This window comes from Sceloporus occidentalis, unplaced genomic scaffold (genome assembly GCF_023333645.1).
Source record: "Sceloporus occidentalis isolate IW3139 unplaced genomic scaffold, rSceOcc1.0.p SCAF_199, whole genome shotgun sequence".
NCBI classification, from domain to species: domain Eukaryota; kingdom Metazoa; phylum Chordata; class Lepidosauria; order Squamata; family Phrynosomatidae; genus Sceloporus; species Sceloporus occidentalis.
Window position 1 is genome coordinate 1,324,004 of NW_028317179.1, and position 23,894 is coordinate 1,347,897.

General features: G+C 40.8%; 2 protein-coding genes across 2 annotated transcripts in view; both read right to left on the reverse strand.

Moving 5' to 3' along the window:
• Positions 1 to 365: 365 nt before the first annotated feature.
• On the reverse strand, positions 366 to 15,366 carry LOC149278172 (mitochondrial amidoxime reducing component 2-like). Its single transcript, XM_089502280.1, has 9 exons — positions 15,067 to 15,366; positions 11,471 to 11,658; positions 5,572 to 5,844; positions 3,243 to 3,416; positions 2,708 to 2,873; positions 2,189 to 2,329; positions 1,410 to 1,474; positions 1,034 to 1,105; positions 366 to 489 (listed from the first exon to the last, which is right to left on the reverse strand). Exons 1-9 carry the CDS (start codon positions 15,364 to 15,366, stop codon positions 366 to 368), a joined length of 1,503 nt encoding a protein of 500 aa, XP_089358406.1.
• Positions 15,367 to 21,128: 5,762 nt separating this feature from the next.
• Positions 21,129 to 23,894, reverse strand: part of LOC149278173 (serine/threonine-protein kinase MARK1-like) — a 47,537-nt gene continuing 44,771 nt past the window's right edge. Inside the window, exon 18 of the mRNA XM_089502249.1 lies at positions 21,129 to 21,483. Within this exon, the coding sequence (XP_089358375.1) occupies positions 21,129 to 21,483 (355 nt within the window). The remainder of the gene's footprint in view (positions 21,484 to 23,894) is intronic.

Below are 23,894 nucleotides of genomic sequence, written 5' to 3' on the forward strand. Positions count from 1 at the left end.
ATATCTGCTGGATCTGTCCCTCAATTGTGACATCACTACATGACGCCATATACAAAATTAATACTTTATTAAGAAAAAAAAAATGATTGAACTTCAGATTGGGATGTTACTGGGTTTTAAACCACTTGCCCTATGGAAGATCTATCGTGGGCTACGGCAAGCAGTATAGAGCCCTCCGACCCTCAGCGGAAGAACAAAAAATGTATAAAATGTTTATATTTAACCTACATGAATAAAATTGAGACTTCATGAAAGCAATAGCAGCCATTGCCATATATATATAAAAAGAATATTATTTGCCTCGATAGCACCATTTGGATTTTTTTGTGAATTAATCATTTTTTTGGGTGGGGGTATGGCATTCACTAAATGACCTGGTACACCGGGTCACCAACTTTAATGACACCCGTTTTTTCAATCCTTACAAACTGTCCAAACAAAGGAGCTGACTTATACACTTTCTTGTGTGGCCCTTCATATTGGCGATAACTGAAAGAAGAGACGAGATATTGTAATTAATAAATGAAGGGTTAATGGCTTGGATGCGAGATGGCTACTGGTCAAGTAGCCAGAAAAATACAGTTTGGTATCAGAAATATATGGAAATTAATAAAACGCTATTTTATTATTAATAAAATATAATTAATTAGCTATTTTACAATAAATAAATAAAAATGTTATATAGACAGAAAAAATATCAACCTCATTGTACACATGGAGGAATTGTTCCTCTTCGGGAGCCCTCATCCCCTCTTTTCTCCCCTGATGCCCCTTTTTTCTAGGAGCTCAGAATGTTTGCTGGGTATGAGGGTATCAGAGAGCTCTACAGCCCTAAAAGCCCCCGATAATGTGTATAGAAACAGCAGATAATTATTCTAAAGACCATACCACTTAAATATTAAATATTTGGATTAATGAGAGAAGCAGGGAAGAGGATACTAAATTGACATGGAGAACAGAATTGAGAAAATGTCTGTGCGACTCTAATATACCATATATTATTATGATTATCATATATTTTGTGTCTAAGTACCTGCGTAGTGTGGTCAGTGGCTCCTTCATATCAATGATTCCAGTGTCAGGATCCACGGTGGTGAATATACATCTGCAGAGATAATAGAAATCACATTTTGACATGCAAACAAAAATATTACGCTCCAATAATTAACAATTTTAGTGGGGTTTTTTTTCTCTCATATAATGAGCAAGTGTTTTGCCACCCACAGCCCCAGGGAACCACTGTTTTAGTCTCCCCAGAATAGAAAAATGACCAGTTATAGTCCGTTCGAATATGGAAGCCAGACCCCAAAACAATAATGATGGCGATCAGTAAATTAGGGTTTTGCTACTGTAATTACTAGTTATTAGCTATATATATACTTGTTCAGGCTTATTGGTATCTTATTGACCTTGGACAGGGCATAACTTGCTTCAAGGTCAGACGGCTGCCGATCTGAATTATTTTCCAGGTGTCCTGCAAAGATGTTACAAAGAAGGAATTAAAACCCCAAATTGGCAAATAAGTCTACGGCTCACGCATGGCCCACACAAAAAAAACCGCAGTACTCAAATATTAACGCTAATTTGTTGTTAACAAACTCCGTAGAAGCACCGGATTCGTACTGAACCCAGGAAAGTAGGTGGCTCAGTATTTTTTAAATGCCCCAAGCTAAGAGTGAGAAGGCAATAAACCAAGAAACTATGATTATAACAGCTAAAGAAGATTTTAAAAAACTTTGTCAATGAAAAATATTAATAACGAAAAGAAACATTGTGCCAAACATTTTGTAGCTGTTCCTTCATTTCACCACTAGATGGTGATGAATGAAAATAAAATCAAGGAAAAAAACAAAACTATTTTCTTAACTTGTATGGTTGTATAAAAAGTTTAAAAAAAATCCACTAATATTAATCATGTGGAAAGAATAAAAAAAGTAATAAAAAAAAACAATCAAGCCAAACGTAAGGATGAAAGCAAATAACAAAAATGTTATTACATTCAATAAAATTTTCAGGATTTACAACCTTACTCCCATAATCCTGTTATGTGCCTGCTGACTGGACCATTAGATTACTTGCTATGGCGAGAAGACCACTTTTCAAACCTTGTACCCGAATCACTTTAGCACATAACACTCATACTGACCCGATAATGTAACAATAATAAATGAATCATATCATCACATACCTCATCAAACGGTGCACACCCTGACACCACAATGTTAGGGCGGAAATTGCGAACAGAGACCTTCTTCTCAAGTCTGGTGTTTAAATCATCAACTGAGGCTTCCGACAACAGAAGTAGAGGACTCAGGTCAGGATACGCCACCTGGAAGAATGTAAAGGATCTATATAAATGTATCCCCTAAAGAAATGTAGAATTATGTCTCAGGTTTCTACTTTTCTACATTTGTTTGACCCATAGGTTTCATAAATTTATTATCTTACTGACCCCACCATGTACAGTCGTGTGAAAAAGAAAGTATACCATCTTTGATGGCTTCTCCATTTTGGCTTTATTTTTGTTGAAAAATCATAACACGATGTAATATTGTGTTGCTGTATTTGCCTGATTTAGAATGTGTCCAAACAAGGAGGAACATTCAACAAGTGGATACTGTGTACACTTGCAGAAAATGCTTCTAAAATCCACTAAGAACTCAAGGAAGAGAAGGAAAGAAAATATATAGAAAATATATAGACTCACCGTATCATTCTCTGTGTACGTTTCATATTCATTCTTTGGGTTCCTTGGCTTCATTGTTTCTTCAAACTGCACCAGGCGATAAGTCTCTCTGCTCTTCAGAAAGCTAGTGATCCACCGAGAAGCTTGAGCTCCACAATCCCTTCCCGTGACCTTATTGCCATGAATTCTAGAAAGTGAATCAAACTAAAAATCAAGAACAAAAAAAGTGAACCTGTCACCCACCAATTTCTTTTACATGATATATCCTCACACGTTGACGATTACCGGCCTAATGCCGTTGGCTAATAGCCCAAGGTAAACCTTACTTGTACATTAACCCTTTTCAACTCGTCGCTGAAGAAATGACCTCCCCTGCAGGTTACACGTGAAGCCTGCCATCAGCTTTAAAGCTGTATGAGAGTATATTTATACACAGCACTATAATGGTTAATGAACACCAGAGTATTAATTTGTAATTAATAAGGACAATGGATAAAGACGCATTAGCAAATGGCAAACCACACACCAAGTTACACAAAGGACACGTTGTACGCACTTGCAGGTGAACGTTTCGTTGCTGGCGGAGAGTTTTAGAGGAACGTGTAGCTCGTCCATATCGGGAGCGCAGAGAGTTAAATGGGTATCGTCGCAGGACGCCGTCATCAGTACCAGACGGGGTTCTTGGCGGCCCGTAACACACACTTTGTCCTCCTTTACAACGAGCCAATGTCTGCAAATAAAAACCACGAAGAGTGAAAATCACTATTGGAATTGAGTACTCATTATCCAAAGTCTGTATTTTAATAATAACATTATTATTATTATTATTATTATTATTATTATTAAATAATCACGCTCAACTATTTTATTACATTGTAATTCTATCTACTGCACTATCATTATTATTTATTGATTTATATCGGGTCACCTGTACGAGTAAACAGGACATAACTGGACATAATATAAATAAGAAGCGCGTCGCATAACACGTAACGGAGTGAATTTAGCCCATCGCAAACTGTCCTATATATACATTATATCAGTATATCAACCATCTTTTTTCCTCATTTTAACACATTTTATTAAAAAAAAAAAAAAAAAACTTAGTTTTTTTTCTGTTGTGCTAGAAAAAAATACCTCCCAAGTGTCTCATTTTAAAGGGGACAGTCCTGGTTTATGGGCATTCTCCTACTGTCCCGCTGATCTGCCCCCTGTCTCGTGGATCTCCCATGACCACCCAGTCAGCTATAAGATTGACTAAAGCTGCCACATGGCCACCTTCTCATGTATTGAACTGGAGTGCCATCATATGACATCATGGCCCAGTGCTCTGTTCAAATACATCATGAGGTTGCTGGTACATGTCCTCCCTCCAACTGCATCACCCAAAAGGGTTTTTTTGGGCACCTGTTGATTTTCAGAAGACCTGCATGGGTGTAAATCACACCGCTCAACATTTAAACAGCCAACGGGGGAGATTTCATTTTTAAAGGATCTGGTTAGAGGTGTGACTAGGGCTGGGGCTTCACACTTTTGCCTGACCCATGGATAGTTATTTATGTATATATTTATAAATAAAATAAGAATAATGAAGCATTCTGCCCACTGAACACCGCAGGGGTTGGCTGGCCCGGGGCCATTTGGCCCATAGGCATGACCAAAACTGTTAACAAAGGGCTGGTCTGCCCTATGTGAACAGTTTTGAATCAGCCTAGGGAAGCAGGAACACAGCTGGGGTCACATAAATGATGTTCTGAGATTCGACGTAAAATCATGGGAGGAAGCTGTGGGTGAGGTAAGGAGGGAAAGAGGGCATGAGAGGGTAAGGGAGGGAGTATGTGTGTGTGTGTGAGAGTACATGTATACGTGTGTGAGAATGAATGTGTAAGTGTGTGTGAGGGAGAGTATGTGTACATATGTTAGCATGAGGGTATAAGGGTGTGTTAGAATGTGTAAGCGTGAGTGTGCATGTGTGTTAGCAGGAGTGATTAAGACTCAGCCATTCTATTGGTTTCCCCACAGGCTAAAGATAACCGATCGAGAACTCGTCTACATGACAAACACACTTCATCTGAAAATAATGTGATTATGTGACACTCCGGTGTCCTTGGCAGCCACGTGAACAAATCATTTTGAAAAATATGCATTCCTCACGATGCCAAAAATAAAATGTAGACCATCTTATGACATCATATCCCAGCGCTCAGCATCAGAAACCGCCACGCATCACAAGGGAACAGACCTTCGAGCTCTCTTGATTTTGTATCCCCCCAATCGGCCCTGCTCCTCCAGCAGCGAGCAATATAGTCTGTCTCTGGAGAGGCGCACACCCGGGGCCGGTCGTAGTGGAGACCCCCTGATGAGTGGCACCCGGAGCGGACGCCCCCCCTAGTTATACCCCTGCTGCAGGGTGTCAGTGATGTATTGTGGCCTAGGCCGATACAGGACTGCGGGGTGCGCCCTTTACCCCCGCTGGTCTGCGATACGCCGAAAATATGTGTCCTCGAAAACATGGCTGATGTGGTCGTCCTACCCCTATTTTCACAGCAGTGTTGGCTGCTTGAAACAGGAAAGAATTCCCAGTGAAGTCAACAAGAGCTGGGGGGCAAAGAGGGCAAATACAAAAGGGGCTATTCTGATGAACCCCTCCACGCGTTTGAAATGAATTGATTTAAAGTAAATATAATGGCTGCGGTGTCTTTTTAAGCAGTAAAGCGCCATCTCCATAATTGATACGTTTTGCACTCGCTTCTCTGCCATTATACACACGTGACTACCGCTTGCCATGGCGGTTTTTATAGGCAGTCCCAAGGCTTCCATATTGCCCGCAGTTCCCTGAATGCCTAGCGGCCCTCTCTGGCAGCTTGGGTTTGCCAGTTGGTTACCTGTCTCTGAGGTTGCCGTTCTCCAAGCCAAACGCTTTGCACTTTGCTTCCTTCAGGGGGATTCCTTTGCAGGACTTGACGGGGTACACGAAAAGCTGCGATACTTCTCCCACCTTCACGAGCCGCCGCTTCCTCTGGATGAAAAAGAACCAAGTGACTCCGACGGCTGCGCCAAAGCCGGCTGCTAAGAGCAGGAGAGCGCGTGTCCGAGATACGCTCTCCATGAGGGCCAGGCCTTGCTTTCGGGCCCCAGGAAATCCCCCTCTGGTACTTCTACGTTAAAACCACAAAACATTTACTTAATGTACAACAAGCACAGCCAAACTGCTGGGGCGGGATAAAGGCTGGGCTCAATCTGGCATCGGTCCCGATCATGAGATCCTACTCATGTTACATACGCTGATTGTGAAATGCGTGCCTGAAAGAGAACTTTGGATTCTTTCTCCTCCACATTAACCCCTGGGCGGTCCCTAAACCCATTGAAAACAATGCATTTTGAGCCCGTACATGTACAGGCTGTCATTAAGGGGTTAAGAACGCTGAAATCCGGATAGAAAAAGAGCCGAAGAAAATATAACCGGCGATAACTTCTATATGTGTTGATTGTTTAGGGGGGCTCCCCGTAAACCTGCGGTGTCCCTTTAAACAAGAACCCGTGTGAGAGGTGAATGTTTTTTTAGATCTCAGTGTCAGTTTAATAAATAATCCGAAATTGGCGATATCCTAACATTAACGGTTAATTATAAACTTTGCTGATTTTGTTTTTTTTTAAAGTGGAAGCGTCCGGTTAATTTTCAGATTAAATAATAAAATTCAGGCCAAGTACAAAATACTATTTATTTAACACTTCTAACCTTCGGCACTCCCCCTGTAACTAAAACACACACTAACACACAAACTCGCCCTAACACCGCACACTTACACATATATACATACGCTATTTCCCCTCATCATCTCCTTGCACCACGAAGTCGATACGCTGACACATGCTAACACCATATACTCGCGCATGCTAACGATACACACTAACAGATGTCTGAAAGCAGTCAAAACTGGCGCAGAAACCAGAGTGGTCTGCTGCAGCTCTGGAGCTGCAGTTTCCATGTTTAAGCTAAAAATTACATATTAACGTACGTATAATAAGCTAACAATTACATTTTAACGTACGTATAAAGTACTAATTCATTCTTTGTTCTCCTGTATAGGATAACCGCGGTGACCTGGAGGCCATTTTAACCAATGACTTACCAGGTACTTCACAGGTCCTATTACTCCCACATCATCACAGTCGATGAGACCTCGGGGCACTACAAAGAATCACACGGACGGGTAACGTTATCGTGAGATGGAGAAAGACATCAAGAAAGCAGCGCTTCTCTGGGCCCCAAATATCCAACTTTTTTTTAAAATAAAATCATTTTTTTAAATTTTTTTTAAATTGATCCTAAGGGGTTGATTTTTGTATTGCTTTTAGTGAATGTGGTTAATGGTTAGTGGGGAATACGTTAGCTTTAGGTTAAAAAAAAAAAGATGGATAGATAAATTAAAATAAAAATCGTACAGGATTTTTGTTGGTATTTTTTCCCACTATGAATAAATATGGGGGGGGGGTTTTATCCCATTTAAAAAAATATATATATTCATTAAAAATAACGTCATATAAATAGAGTTTCGACATTAGTGTTTTTGTAGATTTCGCCATAAAATATTTGGGTCTAATAACAAAAATAATATTTCACAGAAATCGCTGACGTGAAAAACCACACAAATTGTAAAAACAAAAAAAAATGCTTTATTTACTAAATATACTTTGTTGCATTAACAGAACTAACAAGTTTATCATACACCTTGCATCTAAATATTTAAAAGCAGCATGCGTTAATTTAAGAAATACTGAATTTGGTAATTATTCGATGAAAAAAACCCAAATGTTATCAGCGCACACATATCAGACATAAAATGATAAAGTCAGTGCGGTACATAAAGGATGAAATGTTACATCAGATTATATCGGATTTTACAAAAATTGTATTACAAGTGAAGTTTTTAAAAAAAATATATACACATTGTATTTATTTTTTTATACAAATATTTAAAGTTTTCACATCCCTGTAAATGAAAGCAACACTTACTATGTCAAATACTACATTTCCTCAAAAATATATGAAGTATTGAAATGTATAAATTTATGAAATATATTGAATGTTGCCTTTACTATTTAAGCTTAAGGGTCTCCGAGAACCAGGGCTATCGTTTTGCGGCAGTCTAGCGTTTTTTTAAAAAAAACATTCAAATTTTTTAAAATAGAAATTATTAGAAATTAATTGGAAATTAGAAATTTAAAGACAGAGCCGCCGCATGCTTCTCCCACGGCCTGCCCCATGCCCCCCCCCCCCGGGGTCCCACTCCATTCTCACAATGGGACCACCAGGCTCCAAAGTCTGTAAGGGAGTACAGGCCCCAAAAGCCTACGGGTAGCAGTCCAGGGAGTCCAATGAGGGGGCCCGTGACATATCAGCGAGGCTGCCCCCCCATTAACCCGGACCCTATACGCTTATAAAAGTACCGGTTGCACCCCCCTTGATAAATAATCACTTAATCGCATAACCAAAAAGTTGTGTATAAAAATAAATCCTGGTGATAAGTTTGAAAAGGGGTTTTATCTCCATAGCAACCAAGGTGATTGACACAATCGACAAGAACATTCTATGACAAGATCACTTTTTAAACACTAGTTAGATAAAACTCTCTCCAGAAATCTCTCTCTAATGCCAACGTTTCTTCACATACATAACCACTAAGTATTTGGCCCCAAAGAAAGTGTTTTTCCTAGGGGCCCCCATTATAACCCAGAAAGAAACATGATTCCGTATAAAGCTGGGGAATCAGCGCCACATTATATACCCCTAGTCTAGTTGGCACATGCTTCTACGCAGGTTATTATTACCACCTCGGGTCCGATCCTCGCTCTTCTTTCTACACCTATCCCTCATCGACGTACTTTAACCTTCTACTTTAACGATCATGTCAGATATGGGGGTGCTGCCCAGCGGTGTATGACCCCCAGCCACCCCTCCACAGCTGCTGCCCCTTACTGAGGAGCACTGGGGATATGATCACATCCGGGAACGTGCTGGCCCCTGGCTACCCAAAGCCCCCACATGCGGGATGCATGATCCCGCTGACGTCATTAGGCGGCCCCGCTGATGTCTCGGAACACATACTATTGTTGGAGCGGAAGCTGGCGATGACTGCTGCATGCCACAACTCTGCAATTCCGATGCCAGGACCCAGAGTGTCCCCGTAGTGACCCGGAGTCTCCAGGCGAAACACAATTTCCGGCACAGATATGATCCTTGATGCCCTTTACTTCTTGCCGTGGAGGTTGTGCAGATTCCTCACGATCATCTATAGCCCGATTGGTCCAGTTGGACCTCCAACCACTGAGCAGCGACACATCAGGAGGCCAGATCTCCCCGTTTTACGGCAGGGAGAGAATTTACAGAAGCGTCTATTAGTTAACTTTTTAAGCATTTTAATAAATCCAAGTCTACGTGGATGGGAAAATTTTGGGGTGCAAGTAAAAGTCCCTTTTTTTTGTAATAGTAATTAAAAAAAAAGTCACCGCTTTCAAAGTCTATGCTTCTATGTTATTCCCAGCCATTAAGGAGTTAATACAACTTAATTTAATCCATTATGTGTCGTCCCCCCTACCCTGAAATCTCTGTAATAATACATTAACATAACACATTACAAAAATACTGTTTAGATACTGTGAATAGTTTTAGACCATTTACAAACTTTTAAAGCAATTTCTGTACTTATGTTTTATGTTTCTCTGTATAGCGACAAGGGCTAAAAACAAGGCGGGCGTCCATTTATCAGGTATCCCGGGTGAATAATGTCCACAGCGCCACTTCTAGACGTCCAAGAATGATGTATGGTGGAGACCAAAGAGCATGGTGGAGGTAGTTACAAGGGCACATGGCCAAGAGAAAGGGGACAGGTCTGGGTATTCTATATGGTGGGGTAATTGATTATGCATTCTGCCCCATACTGACCGTTCTAGTACTAATTACAATTAATATTTACAGGTTGATGAAATCAATTTCCGTATTACCATTTATCTTAATTTTTTGTTGGTCTCAGCCTTCGCACATGGAGTTTTTCTGCGCTTTATGAATTTTGGTGGTGTAAATATATATATATATATATATATATATATATATATATATATATATATATATATAGTCCATAGAATTTGGATAACGAAACCCCGTAAGGATTTGGCTTCGACCACCCTTCACGGTTTTGTGAAAGTCCATTTTCTTGCAGGTAGTTGAAAATACTTGAAATGTGAAGACGCAGTTTTTGTGTGTGTGGGGGGGGGGTTGTGTTACTTGTTAACGAGTCATCGATGATATCACAACAGAAGAAACACCAAACGGGGCTATATATGCATTTGCCAAACCCTGAATTCCAATCAGCAGGTAGCGGCACCCGGTCCGGACAGCTTTGCCCATATTCTATGGTGGAAAAAAAAAACTTTAAATTAGTCTTTGTCTATAAATGAACATAAAAATAAATTGATAGAAGAACATGAAAGTACATTTAATTTAAAATTCTCATAACTGGCTTTATTATCACCTAAATTGGGTAATTTAAAAGTTTCACAATCATGAGAAGTTCTAAAACTGGGAACAAGAAGATAATAGAAGGAAAGTCAATTGTAGCGCTTAGTGATGGTAGCGTATGGAATTCTGCTGCCACCTACAGGTTGACTTAGAGCACTACACTACGCCGCTTCTGTTGGGATGTGAATGATACAAATGACAGCTGATTTGCCTTTTTCTGTTTGCATTAAGCAGGCAAACTATTTAAACACAAAATACGATACGAGAAACTTTCAGTAAACATTTTATTTAAGGTGAACTTAATGATGCCCATACCTTGGTACAGGAAGGATAGGGAGGTGGTATTTACTAAATAAAGTTTAAAAATAACGTGACGGTTCCTTTAATGCATGCGCGTAGCGTGTCACACAATCCTATCACGCTAACACTCCAAGAATGTGAAATGTTACACGTTGCGAAACATGTTTTGTTACATTTCTTGCAACACACAACCCAGTGCTGAATCGCTCCACAAACTATCCAAGTAGGACGTTCTCACCGGCAGCATGTGTTCGGAAATGACAATATTATCTAATAACTGTGTTAACGTCGTATTTTTTAAATAAAAATGTGTAAGTTCTGATCATTTAATATATTTTTTCTTTTTTAATAATGAAATCAGCCTCCCGCAGCCGTTGGGTGAGAGTTTTGTTTGAAATAGTTTGGACCTGTGACCTCACCTAATTGCAGCTATAATTGCAACTCCTTAATAAAGATTAGGTATTACAAATGACATCATAAGGTCATTGTCTGTCACAGGTACTCGTTAATTGTACCTGCACGGATTGAGAAGGACAAGCAAGCAAGAAGTACGGCAATCAGTTTACAAAGCAACACAAGAGCTTACAATCTACACAGTCGCTTCCAGCCTGGCCAAGATGATTATTGGACACATGGTGTGTACTGCGCTGTACTAAAACTGGATGGACAGAGCATACCTCCGGCTGCTCCTCAGTCTTCTGCTAAGCGCTGAGATAGATGTGGCACTGGACAGTGGTGTATTTACTTTAGCCGCAACCCCCCCCCACACACACACACACACACACTGCCATTGTTATTGCTGAGTGCTGGTATGACATCATATTGTTGACATATTGACATCCATAGTGTTAATGGGCTGGTTGGGGAGATCAGTGATCTCCCTTTTAAGTAGCCAATAGAGCAGTGGCATCGCATGACCACCCAATAGGGGATCTAGTCTAGAATACCCCTCTGGTGCGCGGTACTGCGGTACTACTGAGGCTGTCTGAAGATCTCCACCAGGTCCGTGGGCATAAAATAACGATGATTTCTGATCTGCCCAGCCGGCCCATTTGGCAGTGATGTACATGGGAACCTCATCACTCAACAGGGCAACCTGCCCCTGGTTTTGTGGAAGAAGAGACCACAGATCTGCTGCTTGGCTCAGATATGACTAGTGCACAAAATAAAGAATGGCAGCTTTATTCTTAAAGTTTTTACATATTTTACTGAGTTTTCTGACATTTTGTACATTGAATATATATATATATATAGTAATTGAGTAAAAACAGACCTACTTACCTACAACCTAAATTTGACAGGACAGGACTGAAAAAAGGGACTGTCCCGGGAAAGTTTGGGACTGTTGGCAGGTATGCGGAAAGAGGGTAAAAAACTCAAAATAAGCTTAGACTTACAGTAAAAGGGTTAATGTGAGGGTAAGGATAGTAGTAGAGCACAGGTTTATTTAAAGATATATTATTATTATTATCTAATTTTAAACTTAATAGGTGTTATTAAATGCATGATGTCACAAGAGTGAGCTGATTGGACAAACGAAGATCAGCTCACCCAATCAAAGTCCCTCCTCCTCTTTCAGGAAATGGGGGGGCACGACACTAAAACAAACATGAAGAAACACTGGGGGGTTAAATTATTGTATACAGCGCTGGGGGTTATATTACTGTATACAGCGCTGGGGGTTATATTACTGTATACAGCGCTGGGGGGTTATATTACTGTATACAGTTCTGGGGGGTTATATTACTGTATACAGCGCTGGGGGGTTATATTACTGTATACAGCGCTGGGGGTTATATTACTGTATACAGCGCTGGGGGGTTATATTACTGTATACAGCGCTGGGGGTTATATTACTGTATACAGCGCTGGGGGGTTATATTACTGTATACAGTTCTGGGGGGTTATATTACTGTATACAGCGCTGGGGGGTTATATTATTGTATACAGCGCTGGGGTTATATTACTGTATACAGCGCTGGGGGGTTATATTACTGTATACAGCGCTGGGGGTTATATTACTGTATACAACGCTGGGAGTTATATTACTGTATACAGCACTGGGGGGTTATTACTGTATACAGCGCTGGGGTTATTACTGTATACGGCACTGGGAGGTTATATTACTGTATACAGCACTGGGGGTTATATTACTGTATACAGTGCTGGGGGTTATTACTGTATACAGCGCTAGGGGTTATATTACTGTATACAGCACTGGGGGTTATATTACTGTATACAGCGCTAAGGGTTATATTACTGTACACAGCACTGGGGGTTATATTACTGTATACAGCACTGGGGGGTTATATTACTGTATACAGCACTGGGGGTTATATTACTGTATACAGCGCTAAGGGTTATATTACTGTATACAGCGCTAAGGGTTATATTACTGTATACAGCACTGGGGGGTTATATTAAATATGTTAAATTGTTGGTTGGCTGCAAAGCAGTAAAGAGAGAGGGCAAGCAAGGTTTCTGCTACCATCGTCTCTGAGCCGCTATATGACATCATATGTTGGCACTCAATGGGGCAGAACATGGGGAAGCCTGAATATTTTGGTCTGTGCTAGGAGAGCCATGAATCTTCACTACCCCCCCCCCCCCCCGGGTAAAACATTGAAGGGCAAGAGGAAGGGGGAGTGAATCATTTTTTTATAGTAATGAGCACTTTGGGGAATAAATCATTACTTTAAGAACGTTACATAGAAACATAGATCAGTCCTTGCTGGTCTCAGATTGCCTATTACATATCAGTATTATCCTGAATCTAAGCCTTTACCATTTTTACTGGGAGGCTGTTCCACTCATCTACCACCCTCTCTGTAAAGTAAAGCAGTCTCGGCACATGTATATCCCATTACAGATTATTTAGTTGATGTATAGATTTGTAGGATATGGGAAATTATTCTTTAAGTCTCTGCTTCGCGATTTCCCGTCGACCTCCCTTCCGTTCTTTGGCGCTTCCTCAGGGACTATTTGGTGTTTATTTAAACAGCGCAAGATGGCGAGGCTTTACGCAGATAAGATTCTAATGCCGTAACAGAAATATTGGACAAACAGCACTTCCCGTTAAAAGAAATACCCGATAAGGGGACTTTACGCTTAAATTTTCATATTGTAAACAGAAACCGTATCCGAAAACCGATCTAACCGGTACGGCCGTGTAATTAAAGGTGTCAACCCACTTACACAACACCGGGGAACCAATAACCGGACCGGCCACATGCATGAGAACTGCCCCTGATATTCTATATTCACAGCCGCAATCAGGGGTCTTAAGCCCCCTGCTTCTAATTCATTCATCGGCATTTCGCTCTCCTTAGCAGTTCTAATTCCCAATGTGTGCCCCTGAGTCTCAGGGGCTTTTACCCAATTACCGGGGTAGATTCTCCTGGATCTCGCAGTCCGATAGGTGCTTTGCTCACGGTATCAGGGTCCAGTCATCTAGAATATTCCCCCTATAGGGTGGTGTCCTAGCATATAGCGGACGCCAAACCGCATTGTAATGTACGGCTACCAGGTGTGTGGTTTCTCAAGTTGTTTATTCTCCCGGAGTCCACTGAATCTCCATCTAAAAGCAGGAAAGTATTCAAGAAAAAGCTGGGTCCCCAGAAAATAAAGGGGCAAATCTACTAAAGCAGGGTGAGACCATATGTGGGGATCCATAGGAAACGCTATCCTGCAGGTCCTGCATTAACTTTATTATCGCTTGAGCATATCTGCACCTTATATGTGTGATATCCTGTTACTTACACCTATTGTATGGATTAGACAACCTGGGTGGATAGATCGCAAGCTTGTTGGATCAGGGCCCTCCTTACCTATTGTTTTTGTAAATCAAATTGTTGTTATATACTACTTTTTATGTCCTGTTTATCCATTGTACAGCACTGCGGAATATAATGGTGCTATAAAAAAACTAATTTTTTTTTTCCACTTAAAAACATTCTGAGACCGGTTAAAATCTTTTTTAAGAATTTACATTTTTCGGAGTTGCCTATGGATCAGTACTGATAGATCAGATGCTCTCTAGAGACATACAAATTACCTTTGTGCGAGTCAAATTCTATACGACCACCCCCTTAACATTGTGTTACTTTATATATATATATATATATATATAGCAGCACATTATCCTTATGTTAATTTAAATAATATAACATTTCTTGGTAATGCTCCTGTGCTTTATTACCTCATACACTATGCAACAATATATCATATCTGGCTATATCCTCACATTGTGATCTACATGGTTACTGCCTATATCCCTGCACCTTGATATGTTTTGTTACATTTTATATGTCAGCATGTTACTTTCCAATGCTTTATTTATACTTTGCTGTGATATATATATATATATATATATATAGTATCATATACTGTGATATGAGTATGTATTGTACTGCAATGTAGGCATATGTTGTTCAGCTCTCTATGACTGCATATCTATATTTACCAAGACCTTTGTGCTGATTAGGGATTGTGTTGTGGCTTGGTAGTTGCCCCTGGGGTAGCAAGCTGCCGACCCGCACCTGCCCCCATTCACCCTGCTCACCTTGGCATACTTCTTCACTTTCTGCTTCCTCTTGTATTTCTTGTCCTCCTTGCTCTCAGCCTCCTCCACTCCCTCCTCCAGGGGGTCATACCTGTCAGGCAAGGGGGACAGGTGCACCTTCTTTCTGCTCCTCTTTTTCTTGCCCTTGGGAGCTTTGCACTGCGTTGGCTGCTCAGAGGGCTCCTGCTGTGGGCTGCTCACCCTGTCCCTCTCCTGTAATGGGGTCCCTTGGTCTTCCTCTGGGGGCAGCTTCCCATACTTGTTTTTCTTTTTGCCTCTGAGCTTGGAGCCCCCAGCCATTCTGCCTTTTCTCATCTGGTTGTGGCTGCACTGAGCAGGTAAATAAGCCTGGACTTTGCCTGCTTCTGTATAGGAATGTGTCTGCTCTCGTCTACCATCTAGTGGTAAACTGGGAGTACTGCGGCGTCTGCAATTCTAGCCCTTTAACCCCTTGTCCCCAGGGACTGTCTAGCTCCTGCCCCCTGCTGTTGTTATGACAACATGTATTGTCCTGTAGCACGGTGGGGGTCTCCGCACATTGTTTCGCCTACTTTTAGGAGACTTTATCCGCAAAATCTTGGACAGGATATCCCCTCTCCATCAACGATTGTTTTTATTCAGTCCTAGAGATCTGAGATCTACAAAAGGTCATTTAACCCTTCAAGTGCCCAATGAGGTGTAAATTGTTTCAGCAACTTTCCAGTCATGAAGTTCTGAAATGTAATGGAAAGAAAAGTGGTAGGATTTGTAAGGTGTTCCTGCCCCCAATAGAAGGGCCAGAATAAAGCTGACCCGACTGGTTAGTGCACAGCCCTGTTAGCCACCATCTATCTGCCCTGTGTGAGCCAAAGAGCTTACAGTCTAGGCACATTTAGGGCAATTTTCCGATGCTCTAAAATTCTGCGTCACGATACTGGAAAGTATCACGCTTCCCACGAGCCAGTAACGCCAGGGTTAATGTCACATTTTCCTAGAGAGCCCCAATTGTGTCAGACTAACCGGTTCCTGCCCCCCAACCAACACAAAAATATTAATTGCTCTCTCTAGTACGTTAAGAAAAGTTGCTATAACTGCACTAACCCACAAGACAATAGATTCTTTAGTCAAAGACGGGACGTCGTAGAAAAAAAGATATGACGCTCTATAAGCTTTTGGGACCTCAAAGGTCTCTTATTAAGATGGAACAAGACCTTGGTACTTCTATAACTAAAGCATTTGAAGCATAATCATGTGTTTTACTTACACAATGGAAATAAACCAATTTCCTGCTGTTTCTATGCACATTATGGTGACTTTTAGGACCGTAGAACACCGTGATACACTCTTACCCCACAAACATTCTGAGCTCCTCCAAAACAGGGGCATCAGGGGAGGAATGCTAATACAATGAAAACAGAGCTAACTGTTCATTTAAACGCGTGACCCTTAGCATGTGTCCTTCGGCATCACGCAATTATTCTGTGACACCGATTTCGTACATGCGCCAGAATCAAAGCAAAGCATTACTTTGAGAAGACGCCTCTGCAGCTTTTCGGAGGGTCCACGACCAACACTGCATTTTAAACCTAATGTTACATCAGAAATACATTAAATGTTCCAAACCGGTGTTAATTTAATAATTAAAAAAAATAAAAATCTTAGTGGAAGAAATCAATAAAAAAAATAAAATAAATAATAATTAAAAAAAATTCAAAAACTGGAGCTACAAAGCAAGCACTCCCCGTGTGATTAGTCCTGCGTAATCCCATCAAAAAGACGGATACATTCCACGCCGGGGAGCCGGACCTCGTGACGAGCTTCTGGCCCCTAGAGCAACTTTTATTAACCGAAAATTAAGTGGAACTAATTCCCCCCCCGAAAAAACACTAAATGTTAACCCTTTGAGAACCAAGACAATGGCTAGTGATAGGCAGAAACCTGGCAGCCCTTTGTGGCTCGTTTTTGTTTTGTTTTATATTTCATTGGTTTTAGTTGTTGTGGGGAGTCGGTTATTGGGGGAATTTGTTAGATAATGTTTGGTTTAGGTACAAAGATTACAAAAATAAAAAACTCTCACAAAAAAATTTAAAAAATTGCTGTAGTGTAAAAAAGCGCTGGTCCTGAAGGAGTTAAAGTTGAGTTTTGAGGCATATTCTATATAGCACATTGTAAGTTAGGCAGCTGGAAGCCATACCCGCTGCAGCCCTTCGCAGGAATTTGTACTTTACTGAAGATGGTAGATCAGCCTCCCAGCAGAAGTGGTAGAGGCTAATACACTGAGGGAATGTGCATGGGATAGGCATATGGCTCTGGAATCTAAGACAAGAACAAAGACTGATTAAGGTTCGAGTCTTTACAGCAGGAGAAACGGGCAGATGTTTTCTTTCTTAAATTATGTCCTACTGCATGTTAAATAAACTTATTCCTGTTTTAAAATAATGTCGTTTTCTGTAGATTCTCGTTGAAAACTTTTTAACGGAGCCTCTTGTTTTGTTCCCTCTGCACTGCTCGGTCTCCTGACATCACAGGACATTGTCTGCTTGAAGGTCTTCTAGATCAAAAGGGACTGGGATCGGTTGCAGGGGGTCAGACTGCTGCGATGCAACACAGAGGAAGGCTTTGGAAGAACGACTCTGTTTCTAAGCAGCACCACTATCTCAAACATTACAATGGAATCTTTAGGCGATGGGGTGCATTTGGGAGAAAAATAAAAGGGCAGACAGGTTTTGCTTTACACAAGGCGTGCCAAGATATCCCTTAGGAGGTACCAGTACAGCCAACCTTTGGATCAGGTGGGAGCAGAAGCTGGTTTCTCCCGATGATAGCTTAATAGGCTTGAGCACCGGTACACCGTTATAACATGAATGTCTGACTGCAAGGTAAAAAATGGCAACAAAAATCCATTATTTAAGGTACATTGTTACTAAAGGGGTTAATCCAAAAAGACTAAAGAACGTGATTTGTCTCTTTTTCTGGCAAATAATTAGGAAGAACCTGTTAATCAGATAAAACCTCTCGAAACATCAAATGGCAAAAACTTTATTACGAGAACTGTTCAAGTAGGTTTTAATAGAGTGCACCGCAGTGAATATCTTGCATCAAAATGTCATTAAAGTACACTAGATAAAAGGGGGAGGCTAAACTTTTTTTTTCTTTTTAATATTTGAAATCACCCTTTTTTTTTTCTCTAAGGCAACAATACACTTCCATTTTTTTTTTGTTGTTGACTGAAACATTAGAAAATAAAATAAAGTTACATCACACAGTACAGTACGGATTTTTTTTTTTTAAAGTCCATTTCAACCAGGAAGCCATTTCAGAAATTGATGGCAAATACAAAAACAAAAATATATATATATATATATATATATATATATTAAAAAAAAAAAAAAAAAATGAAAACAATAATCAACAAAGAAATAGGTTGATCACAGCTTCGGTTGCGTTTCTGAAAAGAATTGACGGCTTTCTGACGGACCGATTTCTTAAAAGTGTGCGGATGGGGGGCAATGCCCACACATTGGTTACAATCTATACAACATTAATTAACATTGCACAATCAACCTCCGAAAGGTTAGCTCTGTACAAAATAACAAGTTTATTAAAATGTACCAGCACTAGTGGTTTTCCTGTTTTAATAATTAAAAAAAAAAAATTAATAATAATAAAATGATATATTTATACAGATTTATTTTTTTTCCCCGGGGATCACTTATTAAAAAGCGTCACATTACAAGCAATAATGAGTTGGAATAAATATGAGAGATAGGATAAAATATTAGCGCTGGATACATGAGAACAAAATTCTACAACCACGTGCGCATGAATAAGTAATTACGTGCTCGATTGCTTTAAGTGTCGAGAACGGGGGATTTACAAAGGGACGCTCTCAGGCCCTGCCTGGAGTCAAGAGTAAACCCCCTTCAATTCCAGGTGGGGTGCAGGTTATAGGTATGATCACTCTTAGCCGCAAATATGTATATATATATCCAGCAAAGCCATATATACATACATATATATTATAGAAAATATTAATCCTCTAGCAGATCGAAGGGGGGGGATTCTGATCTCATCATAATTGACTGTATTTGAGGTTTCAGGGTTATTTTATTTTTAATAACTAATGCTCCAGATAAGAATTTGAATATTTTTAAGTATAATGAAAGGGACAATATGATCACTGAGCAATAAATACCTGACTTTTGAGTATTTGCCAAAGAAGCCTACAAATCTATAGGGGAGAGAGCACCGAGGTCCAAGGACAAAATCCTGACATTTAAATGTTTTATGGAAGTGGCTAAAAAAAAAAAAAAAAAAAAAAAAAAAGGTCAAAAGTTAATTTAAATTCCAAAAGGCAGAAATTGCATAAATGACATTAAACAATCGCCTATTTTTTTTTTTTTTATAGGTTTAAGCAAGGATTTAAAATAATTTTTCAGAATAAAAAGGGCATCTTCAGAACCCATAAGCAGATAAGCAATCCTCCAGTAATCGCGGCAAAAAAAATTTGGGGGCAATAATATATTGTTGGGGCAGGAAGGTGGCTACATCTGTGTATGACTTCTGTATCGCCAGGCTCTAAGAACTCCACATTAAGCAAAGCACCGTGTTTCTATGTTAAATAATGTACTGTACCTTTAAATTAACACCGCGATCAGCACTGGTTATACACACAAGTCACATTCTAGCTTCATCTTATGGTTGTTGTGACCTTCTTGCCCCTGTCTATACGGGCAGGAATGTGGGCAGATAGATAAGGGACTCAAAGAGGGAAAAAAAAAAAAAAAAGTCTCTGGGGTATATTTAGGTATAAATATAAACCACCCAGTCCACAGAATTTAATAAATGCCCCCCTATTACTCCTATTTCTGATCTTCCAGCATATTATAGGCCGTGCGACCCTGACCCTCAAGGTGTAAATGATGCATTGCGGCATCGCAAGCTGGCATCAATACTATTGTTTCTCAACGGAAGTCATCAAATAATTGCATTTTTTTTTTTTTTAATGGTATCTATCTACATTGTGCTGGCCAAACAGTTAAGCAAATGTATAGATCAAGAACGTATAGACCATTGGCTGCCTACAAACGGATAACAAAGCTCAATATCCACAAGCCATCATTTGGATGCGGCTCCTAAACGATGCATCGTGGGAGCTCGAGCATACGCTCTGCCAAAAGCGGCCGTTAACAAGTAAACAAAAAGTTTACAACGAAAATGTTAACTACATTCTACTTATTTGTAGTTTTACATTCTCTAATAATTTGGACGATGCCGGGATAAAAACAGATTTCCCAGAATTACAATGTTAACATTATTGATGATAAATTCTACCACTGGCCTGTAAATCTTATTTTTTTTGTTTTAATTTTTTTTTTTTTTTAATACTGTAAACATGATCATACTTCTCCCTCTAAAATACTGCAAGGAACAGCTAATTATGCGTTTATTTACATACAAGAGATCATTTGCATGAAAGGCTCATTGGAGGGTTCACGACAAGGACCCCTAAAGTACAGCAGGGATGTGATGCAGCTTATAAATAACCGTAATGGAGCGTTTGTGTAAATAATAATAATACAAAAAAAATATATATAATAAATGCCTACGGCTGCGACAACAAACCGCTTCCTTTCCGCTGTAGATTTTGAAGGAACGTTAAGTCGTGAAAAAATAAAATGATCGTCTCCATAAACCAAACGAGGAACAACAAAAACGACGAGCGACGACCTCTGTACAGGAAACGTAACCCCAGCTGTACAAGATCCGCTTGCGGTAAGCAATTTGTCGTCTATGATACAATTCTATGAACGTGGAATCGAAACAGAACATTCTAGATACTCCGCTGTACACGTGATGTCACAGACTGGTTGTTTTTTTGAGTTGTAGCGTTGATTATAGCGACGTAGGGCCTTACTGCCGTCAGGGCGTTATCCGTATGGAAAAAAGGTTCACGTGCCAAGGGGTAATACGAGTCCCCTTTACTGGTTGACGTTGCCCAAGTTTGTGCCCTTGCGGCATAGGATCCTCCAGTACATTCCGATGTTCTAGGTTACGCTAAACATTCCTTTTCAGTTGTTGCTTCACAGTTTGAGCTCGTTTGCGATCTTGGACGCAATGTTCTTGAAGGCGATGGAGGTCCCGGATATTCTTTTGAAGCGCACCCCATTGAGGGACAGACGCGGCAGCTTGCACACCTCCATTTCCCACTGGACCAAGCTGTCCTGCCGGGCGTCTCCGTGAACGCAGAAGAGCAGGAACCTCTCCTTCTGCTCGTAGTCGCAGTTGTTGGCGTCCAGGACTTTGCGGATCTCCCTCATCATGTCGTTGGGGTCCATGGAGCTGGTCGTTTTCATGCTCCAGGTGAAGCGCAGAGAACGCGGCTTGGAATCCTTCTGGTCTTCTCTTTCTCTCTCTTTAGGTTCTCCGGATGTACTCCTGAGGAGCGAAAACAAACCGAATCAGGAAATACACTACTTTTATCAAATAACCCCAATAAATAGTATATTGCTTATAAATATATTTTCTCAGATTAAACAAATTCCAGTCTAATTAAGACACCGACGTCCTAAAACTAACACAAGAGACTGCATCAGGGGGCAGCCGATAAAACACACAATGGGATACGTTGAAGAGCAACAAGGGGCAGAACGCCCGACACTGACCAAAAGTTGGCTTCCTATTTGGTAGGCTCTATCAGGGTTTAATAACCGTTTACTCACTCCTGCCTTAAGGGAGAAAGCGGCATTATAAGGGGATACAGAATACGGAGTCCCCGATTCTCTCTGGTCCCACCTGCCACTAAACCCCCACCCCCCAGAAATCATCACCTAAACGGCTCATCTTCCCTAAATAAAGACAAGGATGCTTTCTGATAAAAAGGAAAAAGGCTTAGTTCTAAAAGACCCATAATCCCATTTTTTTGGTTTAAAAATTAGAAATATTAAACGTGACTATTTAAATATCAGGAATATTTTTTTTTCGTTAGTGTCGGCCTCTTACGGCAGCTGGGCTCTCGCACCCGTCAGACTGAGCTACAGAAATACAAGGACGCGCAAGCTTAACACAGAGATAACATAACAAGCCCCCACACGACGCATGAATTTACTATCCATAGCTCAACTTAACGCAGGACAAGGTAACTTAATGGGGAGGAATAATCATGCAGCTCTAAGAAGGAAGCTGCTCACATGGTATATGCACTAATTTGTAAAATATACAATGTAGAAAAGTTATAAAATCTGCTCATCTCCTAGTGACATCATCTGTGAGATCAGCAAAATCCATACGTGCAGGAATATATAAATGGGCATTTAAAGCGGTCAGGACAATAGCAAGAAATCACTGCGGGCAATTCTGCAGCCGGCGGGTGAATTTACCAAGTGCTACAATAACCGCAGAGATTGTGTTTCCATAGCAACAGCCAAATCGCTGCTTTAAAAATTCTGGGATTTATTTCTCTTAAACTTCACTATATATTACGACGGGTCGATCCTTGTGAAGGAAGTGCTTGGCTGGTCCTGTATCATGTATGGTTAAATCAACGAGAGTCTACGTACCCATTGAACCATGCATCACGCAGGGCCAGCTCAGCCCTCCTGCAGGAAGAAATGCGATCAATGGCCCTACGTAATGTAAAGCGAAGTCTAGGAGTAGAAATGGCGGTTCTCTTTTAATTACGTCAATTATATTAAATCTATAGAATCTATAAAAATTGTGGGATCGTTTACAGCTAATGATGAGTCTGATTACGGTAACACCAAGGAAGGCCCATGTATACTTCTCGATGACATCACATTACACTTGCAGCGTAAGCGAGGTCATCATTTACAGGAAATGCACACAATGGCGACCCCCTCATTAAGATCAGGGAACCACCGAGCAGAAAAGCATACGAATAACACAGGGTTCATGTTTGGAGTAAATGCATGATGTTAGCGTTTATTAAAAATGCATAACGATTAAATACGAGTTACTGTCCCTTTAAAAATGTCCTCGTGACAGAGAGCAAAAGCCGATGCGCTACACGATTGCTAGCTCTGTTTTAAAGGGACGCAGCCATTCCAAGCAAAAACAAACAAAAAAGGCCAAAAACAAGTAAAAGCGCGTTATTTCAGACAGATCACACGTAATTAGTGTCAGAATTATATTCCTAAAGGTGCAATCCCTAAACAACTTTCCCGTGAAACGCTGCGCTCCGGACGTAGAGCTCCAGTGTAGCTGATGGGTGGTTGGGGGAAGGAGGCTACATTTCACGCTGTACAGCAGAGATAGACAACCGGTATTCGTGGCACTGAAATTCCCGTGATCCGCGGTAAGACTAGAATCATAGGAACCGTGTATAGACCATAACCATAGACCATATCTCCCCAACCACGCCATCTTTTACAGGAAAGCCCTGATTTTCCGCCGAGCTGTGGCCCTCTTTTGTGGGCAATGGAAGTCTTAAGCCAGTTGGGGAGACCTTCTGGTCTCCCATGACCGGCCCAGGAACCTGTAAAACTGATGGGGATCTGTGCTATTTCCACATGGCCTCCTTGCAACGTTCTCCATCCAAGTACAGCATGGTGGCTCTTAAGGTAAGGTGGTTGGTGGGTTGTCCTACCCTCCCTGCCCCTGGCCACCCCCCACCCCCAACAAAAGCGTCCCGATCTGGACCCCTTAAAAGTTAAGGGTATGCAGGGACTGGGTTTATAATTTAGATTTAGGCAGACATTCCAGCCACTGCTGCATAATAAGTAGATGTTAATGGAAACAAGTTGATATCAAACATCTGCAGTTATTGCAGATGTACCACGTTCGCGGCGGCCCTGCTTAACACGTGGTGTCACCGGTAACATTTCTTGAAT